This window comes from Periplaneta americana, chromosome 7 (assembly GCF_040183065.1).
Source record: "Periplaneta americana isolate PAMFEO1 chromosome 7, P.americana_PAMFEO1_priV1, whole genome shotgun sequence".
NCBI classification, from domain to species: domain Eukaryota; kingdom Metazoa; phylum Arthropoda; class Insecta; order Blattodea; family Blattidae; genus Periplaneta; species Periplaneta americana.
The window spans coordinates 126,918,182-126,937,968 of NC_091123.1; the positions used below are offsets into that span (position 1 = coordinate 126,918,182).

Here is a 19,787-nt window from a genome sequence, read left to right on the forward strand (position 1 = left end):
GAAGGATAAATCTCCAATTTTTATAGTTCCATTTCGTACAATATTCTGGTCACGAGACATACTCATATACTTGGTCTTTTCGGGATTTACTTCCAAATCTATCGCTTTACTTGCTTCGAGAAGAATTTGCGTGTTTTCCCTAATCGTTTGTGGATTTTCTCCTAACATATTCACGTCATCCACATAGACAAGAAGCTGATGTAACCCGTTCAATTCCAAAACCTGTCTGTTATCCTGAACTTTCCTAATGGCATATTCTAGAGCGAAGTTAAAAAGCAAAGGTGATAGTGCATCTCCTTGTTTTAGCCCGCAGTGAATTGGAAAAGCATCAGAAACTGGCCTATACGAACTCTGGTTTAAGTTTCAGTAAGACACATTTTAATTAATCGAACTAGTTTCTTGCGAATACCAAATTCGATGAAAATATTATATAAAACTTCTCTCTTAACCGAGTCATATGCCTTTTTGAAATCTATGAATAACTGATGTACTGTACCCTTATACTTCCATTTTTCTCCAATATCTGTCGAATACAAAAAATCTGGTCAGTAGTCGATCTATTACGCCTAAAACCACACTGATGATCCCCAATAATTTCATCTACATAAGGAGTTAATCTTCTAAAAAGAATATTGGACAAAATTGTGTGATAGTCCTCGAAAGTTAGTACAGTTAGTATTTTCCCCTTCTTAAAGATAGGTACAATTATGGATTCCTTCCATTGGTCGCGTACAATTTCCTTTTCCCAAATAGCATGGATGATCAAAAAATTCACTAGATAATGCGTTTCCATTCTCTTGTATTAATTCTGATGTAGTTTGATCGATACCTGGAAACTTGTACTTTTCCAGATTTTCTATCACAATTTCGACTTCAGAAAGTGTGGGTTTGGATATAAATGGCTCAGCAGTTTGTATTTGAATATCGTCTCGATCAACAAGTATCAATCTAGACTTTTAATATAAACAAATCCTAGGCCTTACCGGGACCCGGACCCGGACTGTCTGCATAACAAGTTGATGGTCTCCCAAACAGCTTACTGAAAAATTCTATTCGAATACAACAGCGCACTGAAAATAATTTGTATTTTAAAACTGCCATAACTGCAGAAAAGAAGTACTTTTTTTTAAACGGCTGCTCGGAAGAGAAGTGACCAAACCGGTGCTAGAATAGTTAACACTTTCACTGAATACTGATGAGACAGACAACACGCACGCTTCTAATTGCCCTTCTTGTTTATAGATGCGAGTATGTTTTTTCTTATGAATAGAATATAATTACATAACAAAAAATACCAATGCAGAAGAAAAGGATTGGAAACTTCGTACCATTTTTCTCAGTAGGTTGTCTGGTCCAGTTACGTTCGTAATAATATAACAATTTGCAAATAATCTGACACTCTCGTATTTTAATGTCAAAACATTCTTATCCACCGCTTAATCGATGGTGATTTTATTGCTAATGTGATGCGCTGACTCATGTTGGGTTCGAGTTCAGTTATTTCTCTCAAGTGCGTGCCCGTACAAGTGAACGAGCTACTGATACATTGAGATCTGGATTCAATCTTTAAAAACTCAAATTTGTGGCGAACAGGAACGATGTTTGGATACATTTTCTTGTGGTATTCATGTTTCATCTGTTTTATGACGCAACAGTTTCTCAGAAGTATTTTTGCGAAGTATGGTGGCGTCTTCCTTTTTTTTTTTTTTTTTTTTTTTTTTATACTGGGATAGCGTAAGAACTTAATATCTAAGGGCCGTATTCATAGACATTTTTAGCGCGTGTTTCCGGTGGATGATCAGCGTTTTTCGTATTCATAAACCAGTGTTAGCGATAGGATATAATTTGAATTCTATACAAGTAACCAGTGGATAGCCTGGGCTAGCTTAGTACGCTCGTAGCGCGTGCTGCGAAATGTCTATGAATAGCACCCTTAGAGACAACATTACGTGCGGAAATGGGAATATTAATTAAACGTTAAAATATTATGTTTAAATTTTCACGATGCTCGCAACTGCCGAGGTTATATCAGCGTCGCCGGTGTGCCGGAATTTTGTCCCGCAGGAGTTCTTTTACATGCCAGTAAATCTACTGACATGAGCCTGTCGCATTTAAGCATATTTAAATGCCATCGACCTGGCCCGGGATCGAACCCGAACCTCGGACATAGAAAGCCAGCGTTATACCAACTACGCCAATCAGGCCGACAATATTAATTAATTATTGCGAATTTTAATCAATGTAAAAATTCATATTCTAGAAAACGTAGACTGCCTCCGTTGGTCAACATACTGGCTTCCAGATCTGGAGGTCTCGGGTTCGATTCCAGGGCTCGGCTCTCGGTGAATTTTTCTTCAAGAAAAAAAATTGCCTGGGTGTCTAGAATTTGGAAATTTGTATGAATGTGAGTGTGATTGTGAGTATGCCGGGTTAATATTAATTAGTCAATCTTCAAAAATATAAAATACAATACATCACGACTGTCGCTGGGCAGTAACATGAACACAAGTTTCAGCGTCACATTGTTGACAAGTAACTCAATCAGTTAGCGCAAGCATAAAGCACTAATAGATGCTATAGTTTTACCAACAACGAAAAAGAAAAAAAAAAAAGACAAACGTAATTCAGTTATTTTACTTCATAATAAATTAATCTTTTAGTTTGCTGTTACTTTCTCAATAAATTATTAAATTTATTAATATATAAAAAAAACCACTGTGGTAAATGAAAGTACTGTATTACAACTCAGTCATAAAGTACTTAGATGATAAACCTTTCAGAAAGCGGATAGGTACGATTCCCGGCACACCACGAAAAATTTGTTGTGGCCAAAAAAAAAAAAAAAAAGAAAGGAACAGATTACACACTTTAGCGGTAATCATAGTCAGTTATGAAAAATTTTTCTTTCTTTTTTATTTTGGTTATTTAACGAAGCTGTATCAACTGCTAGGTTATTTAGCATCGATGAGATTGATGATAGCGAAATGGTATTTTGGCGAGATGAGGCCGAGGATTCGCCTTAAAGTTTGGAAAAACCTCGGAAGAAACCAAACCAGATAATCAACCCAAGCGGGAATAGAACCATGCCCAAGCGCAACTCCGGATCGGCAGGCAAACACCTCAGCCGATTGAACTACGTCGATGAATAATTTTTTCTTTCTAGACTGCATATATAGATATTTGATTTCTCAAAGAGTTTGTGACTAATTGCAAGTCCTTTCTTCAGAATCGTGGTCCAAGTTTGGAATTGCTGATAGAATTCATCCCCAGAAACGTAGCCTATCACCAGGACCTTGTTACAGAACTACTTATAGTCATACCATCCTCAATCATTATCACTGAAGGAACTATTCACAGGTTCCATCCTCAGAATCCTATCGCTCAAGACGTACTATTGATAGGTTCCATCCTCAGTAACGTATCGTCCAAGATGAAGTTTCGGGACTATTGACAATATGTGTCCTCAGAATCATATCGCTGCTTCGAATTAATACTCCCTAGAAGCTGATAAAACTATTAACAGTTCTACTCTTAGAATAATATTGCTAAAGATCTAACGTTCTGCAATATTGACATGTTCCATCCTCAGAATCATATCGCCCAAGGACTGCTAATAGATGTCATCCTCAAATTCGTAACGCTTAAAATCTAAAGTTTTGGAAATATTGGCAGGTTCCATTCTCAGAATCGTATCGGCCAAGGATCATTGACGGGTTCAATCCTCAGAATCCTATCGCCTAAGGACTATTAATAGGTGTTACCCTAAGGTTTTGGAAATATTGACAGGTTCCATCCTCAGTAATGTGTCGTCCAAGACTTGAAGTGCCGGACTATTGACAATATCTATCCTCAGAATCATACATCTCAAGAAACTATTAACAGGTTCCATTCTTAGAACAATATTTCTAAAGATCTAACGTTTTGCAACAAGCCTATTGGCGTTGGAATTTTTTTATTAAATTGTTATTTGTTTTTAATTGTGGTGAAATTAGTAATTGGTATATTTATTTTTATACATTTTTGTTAACATTTTAGGCAAAATTATTGTTCTCGCATGTTTATCAAAAACAGATTCCATCATAATCCTATCGCCCTAGAACTATTATTAATACACGTCGTCCTCAAAATTGTAACGCTTAAAATCTAAAGTTTTGGAAATGTTCACAGATTCCGTCATCAGAATCTTATCGTTCAAGGAACATTTATAGGTTCCATCCTCAGAATCCTATCGCCTAAGGACTATTAATGGGCGTTATCCTCAAAATCGTAACACAAACCTAAGGTTTTGGAAATATTGACAGGTTCCATCCTCAGAATCGTATCGTTCAAGGAACATTTATAGGTTCCATCCTCAAAATCCTATCGCCTAAGGACTATTAATAGGTGTTGTCCTCAAAATCGTAACACAAACCTAAGATTTTGGAAATATTGACAGGTTCCATCCTCAGAATCGTATCGTCCAAGGAACATTTATAGGTTCCATGCTTAGAATCCTATCGCCTAAGGGCTATTAATAGATGTTATTCTCAAAATCGTATCACATATCTAAGGTTTTGGAAATATTGACAGGTTACATTCTCAGAATTGTATCGTTCAAGGAACATTTATAGGTTCCATACTCAGAATCCTATCGCCTAAGGACTATTAATAGATGTTATTCTCAAAATCGTATCACATATCTAAAGTTTTGGAAATATTGACAGGTTCCATCCTCAGAATCGTATCGTCCAAGACTTAACATTTTGGAACTACTGGTAGGCAACATCCTCAGCATCGTAACGCCTACGAGCTGACATTTCGTAACTAATTACTGTACTTACAGGCTGTATCCAAATTTTCCTTTTGTCCAAGATCTGATATTTGTAAAATACAGATTCCATTATCAGAATGTATACTTCAAGGTTTGACATTTCGTAAATATTTACAGATTCCATCATGAGGATCATTTCGTCCAAAACGTGATGTTTTGGAACTGCTGTACTTACGAATTTCATCTTCAGGGTTGAATCGCCCAAGAGCGAGTTGTAAAACTTAAAAACCTCATTTTACCGCTGCTTCGAATTAATATTCCCTAGAAGCTAACCTCATCATAAACAGCGTTGTTAACTAATAGAATAAACAAATCTTCTCTATGCCTAGTTTGCAATGTGCTTGAGTTGTTTTAAGTACTTGACAAGAATAAAGGCGAACTCACCGCGTCGATTGGTAACCCGCGCTCCAGGAACCTCCAAGCACTGCTGCTCCGTCTCGAGGAAGGCAGTGCACATCCTGGTCGCGGGCCGAGAGCTTTGACCCGCTGACCTACTGAGCAAAGCCCGCCCCGTGCCACATTCTTAGCACTATCATTAGTGCTTCATTAGAGCACCATTAATCAGGTAGAGGGATCAGATCACATCTCCTATGTCAACAAAGTCGTCCTTGCGTCAAGGTTACGTTATTATGGAGTGGGTATTTGTAGTTTTACTCAGTCCTTCCAGATGCTGTAACTTTGAGTGTCTTCTCAGAGAGGGGAATCTGTAAAAAAAAACACGTGATCAATAGAGCTAGCAGACGATATTCAATTCTCGATAAGATTTGATGACAAGTTTCACCAACTTCGTCAGATTTTGCTTGTATTGCCGAACTTCAAAATAAGAACTATCAATTTTCTATCATTTCGTCAACATAACAAGCGTCTAAATATAATAATAATAATAATAATAATAATAATAATAATAATAATAATAATAATAATAATAATAATAATAATCCGTGGCGCTACAGCCCACGAAGGGCCAAGACCGACCAGCCGGCTGCTGGCCTCACGGCCACATGCCGAAGCAGAGGTGGACGATCATTCAACTAGAATGGAGGTATCGTGTGGTTAGCACGTTGAACCCCCCCCCCCAGCCGTTATAGTGGTTTGTGTAACCGGATTTCGCTACCTATCGTAGCTCCTCAAGTGCATCACGATGCTGGGTGGGCACCGGTCCCATACACTGGCCGAAATTTCATGAGAAAATGTCTTCCCCCATGAGGACTCGAACCAGTGCGCATTCCGTAACGCGAGTCCCAGGCAGGATGCCTTAGACCACCACGCCACGGCGCGGAACCATCTAAATATAGTCTATAATAATTGACGACGATACATCCTTTGATACCATGTCCATATCACATACGTTTATACACATTTATGACCACTTTTATTTTTGTTCACTTTGATTCATGTCCACATTTTTGGGTCCATGTGACCTATGTCCACACACGTTTATGTCCATTTTATTTATGTCCACTCGCGGAATGTGAAATGCATATGTGTATTTATTTATTTGTGCAGAGTTAAGGTCATATGGCCAGCCAAAATTGAATCGGTCGGAACTGAAAGGAATTTTTGCAACTTTTCAGGAAAAGGGGGGGAAAAAAAATTACATCGTAAAGAAAACCAAGTAAATTTATTGCATTTTTTAGTTAAGCTGTAGAATAATTCCCTAGCCTATGTGTGCCACAATAGAAAGAAAAATTCAATTCATCATACACATTAAACAAATTATTAAAAAAAATGACTTAATGCTTTTTAGCTCCGTAATTGCTACTTACACTTCATAAATGCCTTACATATTTAAAAATTCAAATAACGGTTTCTTTAACGACGCTCGCAACTGCAGAGGTTATATCAGCATCGCAGGTATGCCGGAATTTTGTCCCGCAGGAGTTCTTTTACATGCCAGTAAATCTACTGACATGAACCTGTCACACTTAAATGCCATCGACCTGGGCCGGGATCGAATAAGATTTTTCTTACTTACTTACAAATAGCTTTTAGGAACCCGGAGGTTCATCGCCGCCCTCACATAAGCCCACCATCTGTCCTTATCATGAGCAAGATTAATCCAGTCTCTACCATCATATCCCACCTCCCTCAAATCCATTTTTATATTATCCTCCCATCTACGTCTCGGCCTCCTCAAAGGTCTTTTTTCCTCCGGCCTCCCAACTAACACTCTATATGCATTTCTGAATTCGCCCATACGTACTACATGCCCTGCCCATCTCAAGGATTTTTCTAAGCAGAAAAAATTAGAAATGGCTAAATACCTATAGCTTTTAAGTAAATGAATTAGATGGACCTACATATGAGGGGGTTAAAGTCACAGTGACGTAAGTTACATTTTATTCATTTTGAGAGACAGAAGGTTTATTAGAAATGCCGTAATAAATTCTGAAGCATCAATTTCGTTAAGAGAATTAAAAAGAGATGTAATTCTTCTAATTAAGCATAATTTTGAGAAGCTGCAAATGACTTACACTACTGTGCAGTTTAACAGAAAATATTTGTAGTGACTTGAAGGTTAAATAGAACATTTTTGCTTCCACAAATGTTAATGAAAGTAAAAAAAATGTATACATCGACTTTTAATGTTTCCAAAGTGGCTTGAAAGTAAAAGAAGTTTGTAAATATTAAAACAATGGTAGTAAAAAAAATCATGACTTATTCACGGATCTTCTTGTTCTACGAGATAAGTGCTCATGGACCCACATCTACCTCTACATCTCAGTTTTTCTGATTGAAAGAAGCGAAAAATTTACAAATTGTTATATATTAAATATTCACAAACAGACTTAAAAATAAATGAAGTATGAGAAAATGATAAAAGTCGCAAATTGATTTAAAAATAAAGGAAGTGTCGGAATATTAAAACAGTCATGGCGTAAGAAGCAGATTTGCGACTTACTTGGGATCTTGTAGTCCTACGAGTTCTAATGGACCCGCATCTTACCTCTTCGTATCCATTTTCTATTTGAAGAGATTGAAAAAATACGTGATGGATTGGTGATATATATGGAAGTAGATCTATCATGTCCTTTTTCTTCTCTCTCGAAAATTTTCTCGGTTGTGTGTACAGGATTTCTCCAGCCACACGTCCAATGGGTGATGGTCTATCTGTCCTACCAGGTTTCAAATTCAATACGGAAAATATGAACTTTTCATTCAGAGCTTCTCTGTAGAATACGGTGTAAGGCTGGTCTTTTGAAATTATGATTCACTGGGTTTTAAGCCAGTTGACTGGTGAGTTTCTTTTATTTGTCTCTCTTCTTGTGATACATTTTTCTAGCCTAGCAACCGATTTAAAATCTTTCGCGTCATTTTCGTTAGTAGAAATGACTTCTTTCTTCTGCATTTAATTATAGCATCGTGCCAATCGTCTGGTACATAAATGGTTTTGTGTTTTGCAACTTCAATCGACCCAAAGTCTGAAGTTTTTGGGCAAAAATGAATGCCCACTGACCATAAATTTATGATCGATGATTTCGATAGTGTTAGTCTCAGTTTGTATAAACTTCATGGGAATAAAACGTATTTGATATTCCGGTTTTGATCGGTGCAACTGGCACTGTACATGACAACATGCTTTGACGTGAATGCTCGTGTTTGTACATGTTTTCGAATGCAAGAACCATTTTCTTGCGATCATCGAGAAGCAAAATTCTCATCCCAGGCATACGGAGGATTATGCTCTCTTTCCATTGAATCCATAATTCAAACGAAGGAAAAAATGAACATAACCTTTACTGCATTAATATTTTGAAAACAATGGCACAAACACACAACAAATACAGGGACATCATTTTATTTTTACTAATATTTTTAATATTAACCTGTCTATACCTTTAGAGAACCGGAAACACCGCTTGCTCCCCCCTCCACGACTGGAGTTCGATGATACTGGCGTAAAACACAAATCACTCTACTAGGTATAGGAAGGAAGAAAAGTAGTTCATCCATTTACGTAAACTAGGAAATATCGCGATTTTGAGTTTGATAATTTTCATTAGGTTTTTCTTTAATCAAAGTACAGTACTGTATTAAGAATAAGTGTTTTTACTCACGAAGTGAGTTATCCATGCGAACGTATTCATTATGCAATGTATATTATACTGTCTACAGCACATTAGCGTACAATATAGAGAAAGAAGTTTAAATTGAAAAATAATCATAATATGAATATTTAAACACAATTTTGAAAATGGTGGCCGTTCATTTCGATACAGGCTTCAGTTCTTTTGTGCATATTATCGCACTATAGACTATTGCATCTAATTCCAATTGCCAGTTTCGTCCTTCGTACTAGTAACTCATGTTGAAATAATTCTGTACCTACTCTACGTACTGTAAATTTAATCTTCACTTCTGCCCGACCCGAAAATATAAAATTACTCAGACATGCTATCTACTGTCCGTCCAAGTGGTTATGCCGCAGGATTGTAGAAAGGGAGGAAATCACGTGACAGTTAATTACGTAACGAGGCCCTTTTATTTAAGTTAAATTAAACAGCTGTATAATATTACGTAAACGTCCAATTCCTAACAGAAATTAATGTTTTCAGAAAAGAGCTAAAACAGCCCAGCTTTTACAGAGGGGCGAGCAGAAGCAGGTGGGGGAAATCGGGATGCTACGTAGGCAAACGGACAGTACCTGTGCGAAAATATGATTCAATATTGAAAGCTCTTTCGTCACTGGAAAACGCGAACATATTTCTGGAACGTACTATAGGCCTACTCAGTAACTCAGTACTGCTTACTATCTGCGGTCTTGGTTCTGTGTGGAGTTGGAACTTCATTAGTAGAAGGAGTGGGAGTGAAGTACATTCAAAAACTCAGGTACAATAAAAATTGAAGTAAAAATAAAATGATGTCCCTGTATAACGTACTGCAAACACTAACAGGCTTAGCGGTGCTTGTCTGACTTCCGCCACTATAGCTTATAACAAAGCAGTTGTTCCGGTTACCTACTTAAATTGCGCTGCAATCTGTCTGCGGCTTTATGAAGTTATAAATTACTTCATGTTTTCCTTTAACATTTTCTCATGTGAGGATTGCATTTCTGCACTTGTGTCAAAATTAAAAAAAAATATGACTTACACCACTGTGACTAACCCCCTCATATGTCTACTTAATCAGTATAATTTATAAATGAAATCAAATATCTTAATTACACAATTACAGAGAATAGAGAATAATTTTTGTATGCAATACAGTGAACAAAAGTTCGTACTTCGTTACATATTAAGTGATTTCGGTTAAGTATTTTGAAAAACAGTAAAATATAATGATTAATAAACTGTAGACAGTAATATAATTTGCAACATGTTAAGGGAACTGAAGTGTTGTGTTGTCATTTAAGTTAAAAATGTCCAATTCCATCCGCATATATGTACTTCTTTTCTGATCTATAGTCCCGTCGCTCTTATTTCCGGCAGCCAATCACGTTGCAGGTCGGGTACATTTAAAAGTGTGCGTCTTGTCATTCGCTATTGATGATGTAATGAATTTCCTAAGGCTCGATAAATACTTAGCCTAATATAATCGCCCGCCATTTTGGCTCTTTCGTTGGCGTTCGCAGAAATCACACGAGGACGTTATTTGCCGCTCAATTATAGTGCTTTTGATTTATTATCATAGGAGCTACGACATGATAATGTTTAACGGTGAAGCAAGTAGATTCCTCATCTGGTAGCTCGGCAACGAAAGAACAAAAAAGGCGAACGATACTACCTACCTAAACTTTATAGAGCCTTCACTTCCTAAGACGTAAGCAAAGGGGAGGAGTCACACCGAAAATAACAGCGACACGACTATAGTAGAATATATCCTGCCGCTGATCTTAAGTATCTCATTTCTGCAGCTTCTGTCTTCCTCTTGATCGATATATTTAATATCCAGTTTTAGCTCCTGTAAGTCAGCACTGGGACTGCCAACACATTGTAGAATTTCAATGTTTTCCTATTCACGATTCTCCTTTTCTCTTCATAACGTATTTACATTGTTTTATTACCTTTCTACAGAAATTAAATAATTCCTGTGGAATAAAACTTGAAAGAATCCGTTACATAATGGAGAAAATGAGAGGTCCATCTTTATATGAAAACAGTTTTCATGACATGAAATAAATTATTGTATTCCGGCTGTGGAAAATATATATTTATTTCAAACATTTTCATGTAGGTACAAATTATACACTTTCGTGATGAAACTCTATTTTAAAATGTACAACAGTCCACACTGGTGTGTCAACATTAACATGCTAAAGCTTTAATTAATATAGAATAATAAAATAATGCTTCATTAGCAGAGAGCATCACTTTGGATTTCACATTACTTGAGATCTTTGCGTCACACACATTGGATGTGATATCGTTGTTAACCTGATAGCAAGGCACTTCTGTCGATGTACAGTTTAACGAAATTGGTCAATTTGTTATTGTCACTGCCACAAATTTCGAGCGTAGTTTGTATGATATGCGAGTTGAATAATTCGTGTATGCGAACGTGTTTAATAATTTTTTTTTATTTCGTTCATCTTAATAGATAGCGTTGGTAATATATTTAAGAGGATAAAGCTAGTATTCTTCTCGAAATCTTCCCCACTTTCAAAATGTTTAATGGTAATGAAACAATGTGATCGTAAATGAATAATCTTCGGAAGCTGAAGTTTAAGTTATATTAAAATATCAATAACATTAATTTAGCTTTATTATTATTTTAATTATATTCGTCAGAATATTGCGTAATATAAAACCAATTAATTTAAGGGCAGAGTGAATTCTACTGTTTTTAAGCAAGATAATATGATCATCTAAAATTTAGCATAGGCAAGCCAAATCAAAACTGTAATATCTAAGCAGTAGAATATTGAACGAATTTTTACGTACCGTATTCTTCTTAATTTAATGTATAGATAAAATTACATTTAACGGGGATCACACAGTATCGGTGCTACAGATTGTAAACCTTTCACAAAATGTTAAATATCTCAGAGATAATTCAGTGGATCTTTCTCATTTTTGTACTCAAATAAGTGGTATTTGGGTCTCTCATTTGGCATAAACAAATTTATAATTATTTATTATATTAGTTTATTATTTTTATTTACACAATTTAAAGGAAATAATTTGCTGCTATTTTTCAAACTAAAAATATGATATCTCTTGAACTATTTGTGCAAATTGTTTCAGACGTTCAGAAAATCTGTAGTCATTCAAACTGTAGAGGATGAACTACTTTCGTAGAGATGTAGGTATGATTTCATATGTTTTAAATAAATAATGTAAAATAAAAATTACTTTTTTCCTTATGATACAATAAAACAAAATGTAGTTCGTAAACTTTATAACTTAGGAAGATCACTTTAGTCCATCCTCTGGAATGAGAAATATAAAAGAAATTTAGAATCTAACAAGTAGTTGGTGAGATACTACGCTTTTCCTCTTATGTAGCAGCAAACTAATTCCGTTAAATTATTATGCAAATAAAAATAATAAAACTAATATGATAATTATAAATTTGTTGATACCAAATGAGAGGCCCAAATACTACTTATTTGGGTACAAAAAATGAGAAAGATCTACTGAATTATCTCTGAGATATTTAAAATTTTGTGAAAGGTTTAAAATCTGCAGCACTGCTGCTGTAAAAAAATTAAATTATGCTTTATTTAATGACGCCCGCAACTGCAGAGGTTATATCAGCGTCGCCAGTGTTCTGAAATTTTGTCCCGCAGGAGTTCTTTTACATACCAGTAAAATCTACTGACATGAGCCTTTCGCATTTAAATATACTTAAATACCATCAACCTGGGCCGGGATCGAACCCGCAACCTAGAGCACAGAAGGCCAGCGCTATACCGACTATGCTACCGAGGCTTACTCCGCCCCTTAAAACATAGGTTTAAAAATCAAATGCAACCTAAACTTGATAGTTTACAAGTACTGTATTTGCATTTTGAAGTAATATTATCATCAATGGTGACTCATGGGGTTTCTAATGGGAGCGCTGATACTTCTGTTATTATATGACATTAGAAAAGTCTTTTGTAGAAAATTCAAGGCCGTAATATGTCTTTTGGTTCAATATTTGATAGAACGATGATGATGATGATGATGATGATGATCACGACGACGAGACGAATTTATTTGAAGTTTTATTACTTGTTTTTATGCTATGTTAGGTGAAATATCTCAAACATTATGCTAAATTTTTGGTAAATATATTTCTAAATCTTGGTATGTGAAGCTTGAAAACATAAATGGAACTGCAGCCCACAATTTAGTTTGCTATTTCACCCACTACATTCGAATTAGCACTCACGCCAGTACTCTTTCTTGTTCATCAGTGAGAAACACTAATTTCATAATTACTTAAAGAATATTATAATATTTATTTTTACCAGTGAACGTTTTGGTTCAAGTGTTTAATTTAATTTAAATATTCTCAAAACTACCAGAAGCAGCAGCTGCCATTGTCTATGATCTAATTATAAACATAATAAATTAGAAAATATAAATACAAAAGTAACAATTTTTAAGTACCGTATCCTGTTTAAATTTGACTATTACAATTTTACTACATCATACTACTTTTGACCAATAGAACAGTACGAAAGGACGTGGTTCAACCAATCATGGCTGTATATCGCTATAATTTTATCACTTTTCTATCATTTATTTGTTTTTATCATTTTTTTAGCATTTGTTTGTTTTTATCACTTTCCTAGCATTTGTTTCTTTGTTTGCCAACATTTCAAATTGCAAATTCTTTACGGTACTATAAAACATGCTTTGCGATCGTCATTTGTTTCCCGCATAGATAGTCAACTGAAAATGACGGCTCCGTTCAAACGTTTTGGTGAAGATAGCATTAGTGAAATAGAATTTTAGTAAGTAAATTAATATTTTATTTTATTAGAATACTTTATTTCTTCTAATCTTTATATACTTTCCTCTAATCGTGTAATAGACAATTAAATCCCATTCGAGGTTTGATTTTCTCTAGATAAATGAAAACTTCTAGTGAGAGTACTGTTGATAAACTATGATAATTTTATGCGTAACTTATAAGATAGAAATTTATGTTCAAATTTAAATTATGATAAAATAAATATTAAAGTTTCGATTTCTTGATTGTATGTAATTTATAGATGCTGTAGTTAATATAGCCTACATTAATCGAAAAGAGTCGAAATTGTTTATTTTTTAATAGGGTTTGAATATATGAGCAGTTCTTTTCTATTTTATGACTGAAGACGTCACATCGCGCATTTTATGTATAGAAAGAGACGAACTTAGATATATTTATTGTAAATGCTTTTAGTAACCATAAATTTCTCGCCCATTGCCTTAACTCTCGTGTCATGTTTTATTATAAAAGTGCGTACAAAATACTTATTTTGAATAACAATACGACTTTGAAAGCGATGAATCATCACAGAAAATTAAAGAGTATTTAAATCAATTGTCGCTACTGCCTCCCATTATCTTAATCAATATTGTAAACAAAACAATACTATCTTAACTAGGAGTGGCAATAGTGGCAGTCACGATAGTATTAGTTTTGTTCTGTATGTCATACTGACTTCAAAGCCATTAAGTATGGCTAGAATTTATTTACTTGTACAGTAATATGTATCATGTCAGCATGTCCGCAAATGCTAATCCTCTGGCAAGATATGTACTAATTTGATTATACATCACTTGTAACAGATAAAAAAACACTTGGAGAGACCCAAGTATTAACCTTTTATAGCAATATTCTCATAAATAAGATCAAACTGCATCAGTATTATAGCCCAACAAGATAAATTCTCTTTAATTCAGATGTGGGCAAACTTTTCTGTAAGTCACTTTTTTTAGATTTGTTCCAGCAAGCAATTAGAACGCGTTCCGAATACCGAGTTTATTTCGACGCATGCGCCAGTCGTGTATGGTGTCAGAACTAGTTCGGGATTTTACGTTGTTGGAACGTTTCTTGAACTTTACTTTCATATTAAAATTGTGTTTGTTCTCATATTAAAATTATATTCATCTTCCGAAATTAATTCGTCACAAAATATATCACTATCACCTTCCAAATCACTCATGATCAACTATTTTTTTTTAATCTGACTAGCCTCGAAGCATTTTAACCATAAGTTCAGATTAAACCATCTGCGCATGGGTCAACAGTTCAGAATTCCCAGTTCTGCTCTTAATAGAGAACCAATTTCACTCGTTCCGAACGAGTTCTGAAGCACGTTGGAACAGGGAACTGGGAGTTCGGAATCAGTTCTAGTCTTGTTGGAACGCACACTGGGCTACTGCGCATGACCAGACAATTCAGAATCGATTCCGAACCGTGCTGGAACAAACCTATTATGAAGAGTTTCAAACAGAAGACAACTGACCAAAGCAAACACAGTTTTGTTCCTATTTGAAACTAAATATGAGTAACATATAAGCACCATATTCGTAAATGATTTATACACTTTCGGGAATATAATACGAGAGGAACTGTAAAGAATAGGCGTACCCATATAGCAGTGTAAGTTCTAACTCACAGAGATTTCAAAAATATCTCTATATTTACCTACAGGAGGCAAGAACTGGTATGTGAGCTGTGCGATAGGGAAAGAATGAGCTATCAGAGAGTTTGTTTCATGATGGTTAATACTGTATTATACCAATCTACGGACACGGAGTTCATGTCATTTTCAGACTAAAACCTATCTTCCCTCTCCATACCCATTGGTGATATAGCCACGACACATGATAAGGTCACAGGACAGGTCTTGTCTCCTCTACTGTACCCATATTTATCACCAGATTGCGTCAATTAAATGATTATTTCTTTTGGGACTGAAAGATGTTGATGATATGTCATAATCTCGAAAATATTTCCACGATTGTGATATCACTTCATGTGATTTCGTGTTATGGAGTTATATGAAGGAAAAGGTGTTTGTTTAACTTGTACCACTGGATATTGGTGAACTGAAATTGAGAATTACCACAGTTATTGAGATAATTGACAGAAAAATGTTAGAAAGAGTATGAGATTGAGTTAGATTACATGCGGGATGGCCGTTTGTCGAATTAGGACTGAGGATCATATTTAAGCGTTTTTAGAGAATGTAAAAAAAAAAAAAAAAAAACTTTCAGCGTTTCTTTTTAAAATGACATTAGTTATAACTGTGTAACTAATTTATTTTCTTTGATAGGTCTATAACAAATTAAAAGTCTATGAGTCATATTATGTTTATACATGGTGTCTTTTAGTTTCTAAATATATAAAATTTATAAGTTTATTGATTTTTATTCGCAATTATGAACATTTTAATAAAGTCGCAAATTACATTATTCTTCAGTGAACAGTTGTTTTTGAATTTATATTTTATTAAAACAATTATTATTTCACAAACTTCTTCATTTTTTCTGTTAATTATTTAATTTATCCGTATTATTGGAATTTGTAAGTAATTATTATTTTCTCTCTGTGTTGTTTGTTTCCATGACAGTCAACATTATTGTTGAAGAAATAGCCATAACTGTGTGCTTCGCTGCACTTGTTATAAATAAAGTATATCATTGACTTAAATCCAACAACATATATCAATTTCTGCATTCTTCCACGTTATAACCCTGATGGAAATGCATGCAGTAATAGCTTGCAACTATACTTCCATCTAGCGTTCGTTACCAAAAGTTCATTTTCGACAGTGGAGATCCTAGCGGTTGTTCTCTTTTATATGTTGCTATTTTATAACATGGGAATGGCCAATCTTATTATGTGATCGGACCTTAAATTATTACATTTTCAAATATAGCTTTGTTCTTAAGTAGTGAATAATCAGCTTTTTATAAGTTATAAATCGTTTGTTGCTCCTGAATTATTTTCAAAGCTGTATTTAGTGGGACCTAAATTACTTTGGATACCAATTTTCATATAAATCAATACAGCCATTATCGAGTGAAAGATAACAAACATACATACAGATTGACAGATAGACATACATATCAACAAGCCTTAAAAATATGTTAACACCAATTATTTTTTCAAAAGCGAAAATTACCAGAAAAATTTAAGTTACAATTTTACTATTAGCATAGATGAAAGAATTCCTAGTATTTCAACAGGATGGATAATTCATCCAAGATGACGTGTTTATTTTTATAGGCTTTTCTCAATTATTAACTAAACTAAGAAAGAATTTTACTTCGCAGAACACGACAAATATATATAAACAAATTTAAATAAGACGTTTTAACATAGGATCGGTAATTACAAGCTTTTCATTGTCTCGAAATGAAAAATTCTATGATCATCATTTTGCATGGCAATCAAAATACTGGACCTCACTAATACAATTTAGTTTCTGTATTCTTATCTTTATCTTCTTACATAGAAAATTACAATTTGACATAGTTTACTGATGTTGGCAATCATCCTTGTGTGAAGACCTAATTCTGGCCTACATGTCAAAGTTTGCCCACTCCTGACATAAGATAATTATGTTACTGTATTAATATTTGTATTTCTTCTTCAGAATTCAATCGTGCTGCATGAAGCAGAGTGCTCAAACACTCAAGAATTGAAACCTTGCATAATTTCAATAAATAATTATTCACACCTCTCTTCAGTATAGTAACTCGAGTAGTGATTTATGCGATAACAATACAAATTTCACTCTTTCCACTTAAATGTACGTACACTAAGGGCTCGAATTAAAAGGAGTACACACTGCTGTAAGCTTATCCATATTTTGTATAGTCAGAGTTGTGTTTCTTCTGAAAAAGTATCTGTAACAACGTCACACAAAGAAATGCTCCCCTCCTTCTCTTGACAAAGTTTAGTTCGAACCCTGTTTCCGCTCATTGTTTTTCTTATTCTTCACTACCATTTCTGCTTTGCAATCCGATACACTGGCGCACTTGTGATGCTGTAAGTTGTCCCTGAACGTTTCCTCATATTTTCACGCGCATATTTACACTTAACACATTTGCTTGTAAGTTTTTCTTTGGATGAAGCTGATTTGAGGTTACGATGAACTGGCCGATGCTAGAAGTACACCGTGAGGTTCATCTGGTCCGAGGATTGTTCCTCTTGCCCTGTTAGTGGTGTAACACTCACATCTGGGTCCATCTCCAGCTGCGAATTAGATAATAACAGTTAATTACAAATCTGCTTAAAACCACAACAATACTGAAGAGAAAAATGGATGAAATAAATTGACTGCCTTGGTATATTAAAGTTATATAATGACTTGTTTATTCCTATACCCGTTCTCAGCATGTCGTTACTTCAGAAGCAATATAAAAGTGAAATTGATGGATTGCATTTTTTTTTCTAGATAAAACAACTTTTTCGAAGTGGTGTAATGATGCAATGAATGACTGAGTTTCGAAGGTGTTGATTGAGAAGTTTAAGAGATATAAATTAACGGTTGAATATAGAAGGGGAAATTTAAATGATACTTGAATTTCGAATTAATTGATGAGATAAAGAGGAAATGTAAATGATGCCGAATTTCGAGGCAATGACTGAAAATGAAAAGAAAAGGAAATGTACATGATACTGAATTTCAGAGTGATGGCCCTGAAACAGAGGAAATGTAAATAATATTGAATATCAAAGTGGTGATTGGGAAATAGAGGAGAAGTAAATGATACTGAATTTTGAAGTGGTAGGCCTAACTAGGAAATAGAGGAAATGTAAATTATACTGGATTTCGAAGTGGTGAATGGGAAATAGAGGAAATAATGTAAATGGTACTGAATTTCGAAGTGATGAATGGGAAACAAGGAAATTTTAATGATATTCAATTTCGAAGTGGTGACTGGGAAACTGAGGAAATGTAAATGGTACTGAATTTAGAAGTGATGAATGGGAAACAAGGAAATATTAATGATACTGAATTTCGGAGTGGTGACTGAGAAGTAGAAGAATTGTAAATGATACCGAATTTCGAAGCGATGTCTGAGAGAAAGGCGATGTAGGTAAATGTTGCCTGAATTTTGAGGCGATGAATGACACATAGAAGAAAAGTAAGTGATCCTGTATTTCGATGTGGTTACTGGGAAATAGAGTAAATGTCGATTTAGAGTCGGCTGTTGCCGCCATCGAACTTGGGCCCCATGGTATGTGGTCAATGGGTTCATGGTAACTCGTGGGACCGAGGATTGAGGGAATGTGGTGATGCCTGCATGGAAAGGTGAAAAAGATGCAGGCTATAGAAAGGTCCATTCTGATTGGATGATCGTCCACCTCTGCTTTGGTATGTGGGCGTGAGACCAGCAGCAGGCTGGTCGGTCTGGGCTCTTAAAGGGCTGTAGCGTCACGAATTAATAATAATAATAATAATAATAATAATAATAATAATAATAATGAAATGGAAGTTCAAAATGTTATCAAATAAAAATATTATATGGCGTATTAACTTCGATCTTCTCGACTCTTTCCTTTCTTTCCTTTACTCTAATCTGAAATTATTCCTGCTTCCACAGCCTCTTACGACGTAGATAAAACCAAGTTAGGACTGTAGATGTCTGTTTTCATCTGTCCAAACCACCCATGTACTAAAACTAAGAAAATCGTCTACCTTTTTCTGCTGGCAAGACTCGTCGTCCCAGCTGAGTTTCTTCACTCTCCTGGGGATGGAGCCGCTAGGCCAGCTGACTCCATTCTTTGGCTGATTGTTGTTGTCTATGGGTATAGTTGGTGTGGATGCCCTCGCATCATCTGGTAACTGGGGCGGTGCAGGTGCTACCTTGTGCTTTCCCGATCCCAGACCCTGTGCTAGAGGATTGGTGCAGTTTCCTCTCATACTCGTTCTGGAGGGCGTATTTCTCGCCATTATACCTGAGCACAACACGTCCATCATATCACTGTTATACCTACAGCAATATCATTTCTTTGTGGAGTTGGCAGACGACTGAATGGCAGAAATACAGCATAGATTCATTACTAAAGACAGTTTTCTTAGTTCCACAATATTGTG

General features: G+C 35.2%; 2 protein-coding genes across 2 annotated transcripts in view; both read right to left on the reverse strand.

The window, feature by feature from the left end:
- The window catches only part of LOC138702793 (uncharacterized), a 46,448-nt gene extending 38,677 nt beyond the window's left edge, over positions 1–7,771 (reverse strand). The window contains exons 1-2 of the mRNA XM_069830090.1: positions 7,758–7,771; positions 5,195–5,351 (exon numbers count right to left, since the gene is read on the reverse strand). Of these exons, the coding sequence (XP_069686191.1) occupies positions 5,195–5,351; positions 7,758–7,771 (171 nt within the window). The remainder of the gene's footprint in view (positions 1–5,194; positions 5,352–7,757) is intronic.
- Positions 7,772–16,247: 8,476 nt separating this feature from the next.
- Cad96Cb (protocadherin Fat 4-like Cad96Ca) overlaps positions 16,248–19,787 on the reverse strand; it is a 315,489-nt gene continuing 311,949 nt past the window's right edge. Inside the window, exons 18-19 of the mRNA XM_069831307.1 lie at positions 19,389–19,648; positions 16,248–17,938 (exon numbers count right to left, since the gene is read on the reverse strand). Of these exons, the coding sequence (XP_069687408.1) occupies positions 17,849–17,938; positions 19,389–19,648 (350 nt within the window). The 3' untranslated portion in view covers positions 16,248–17,848. The remainder of the gene's footprint in view (positions 17,939–19,388; positions 19,649–19,787) is intronic.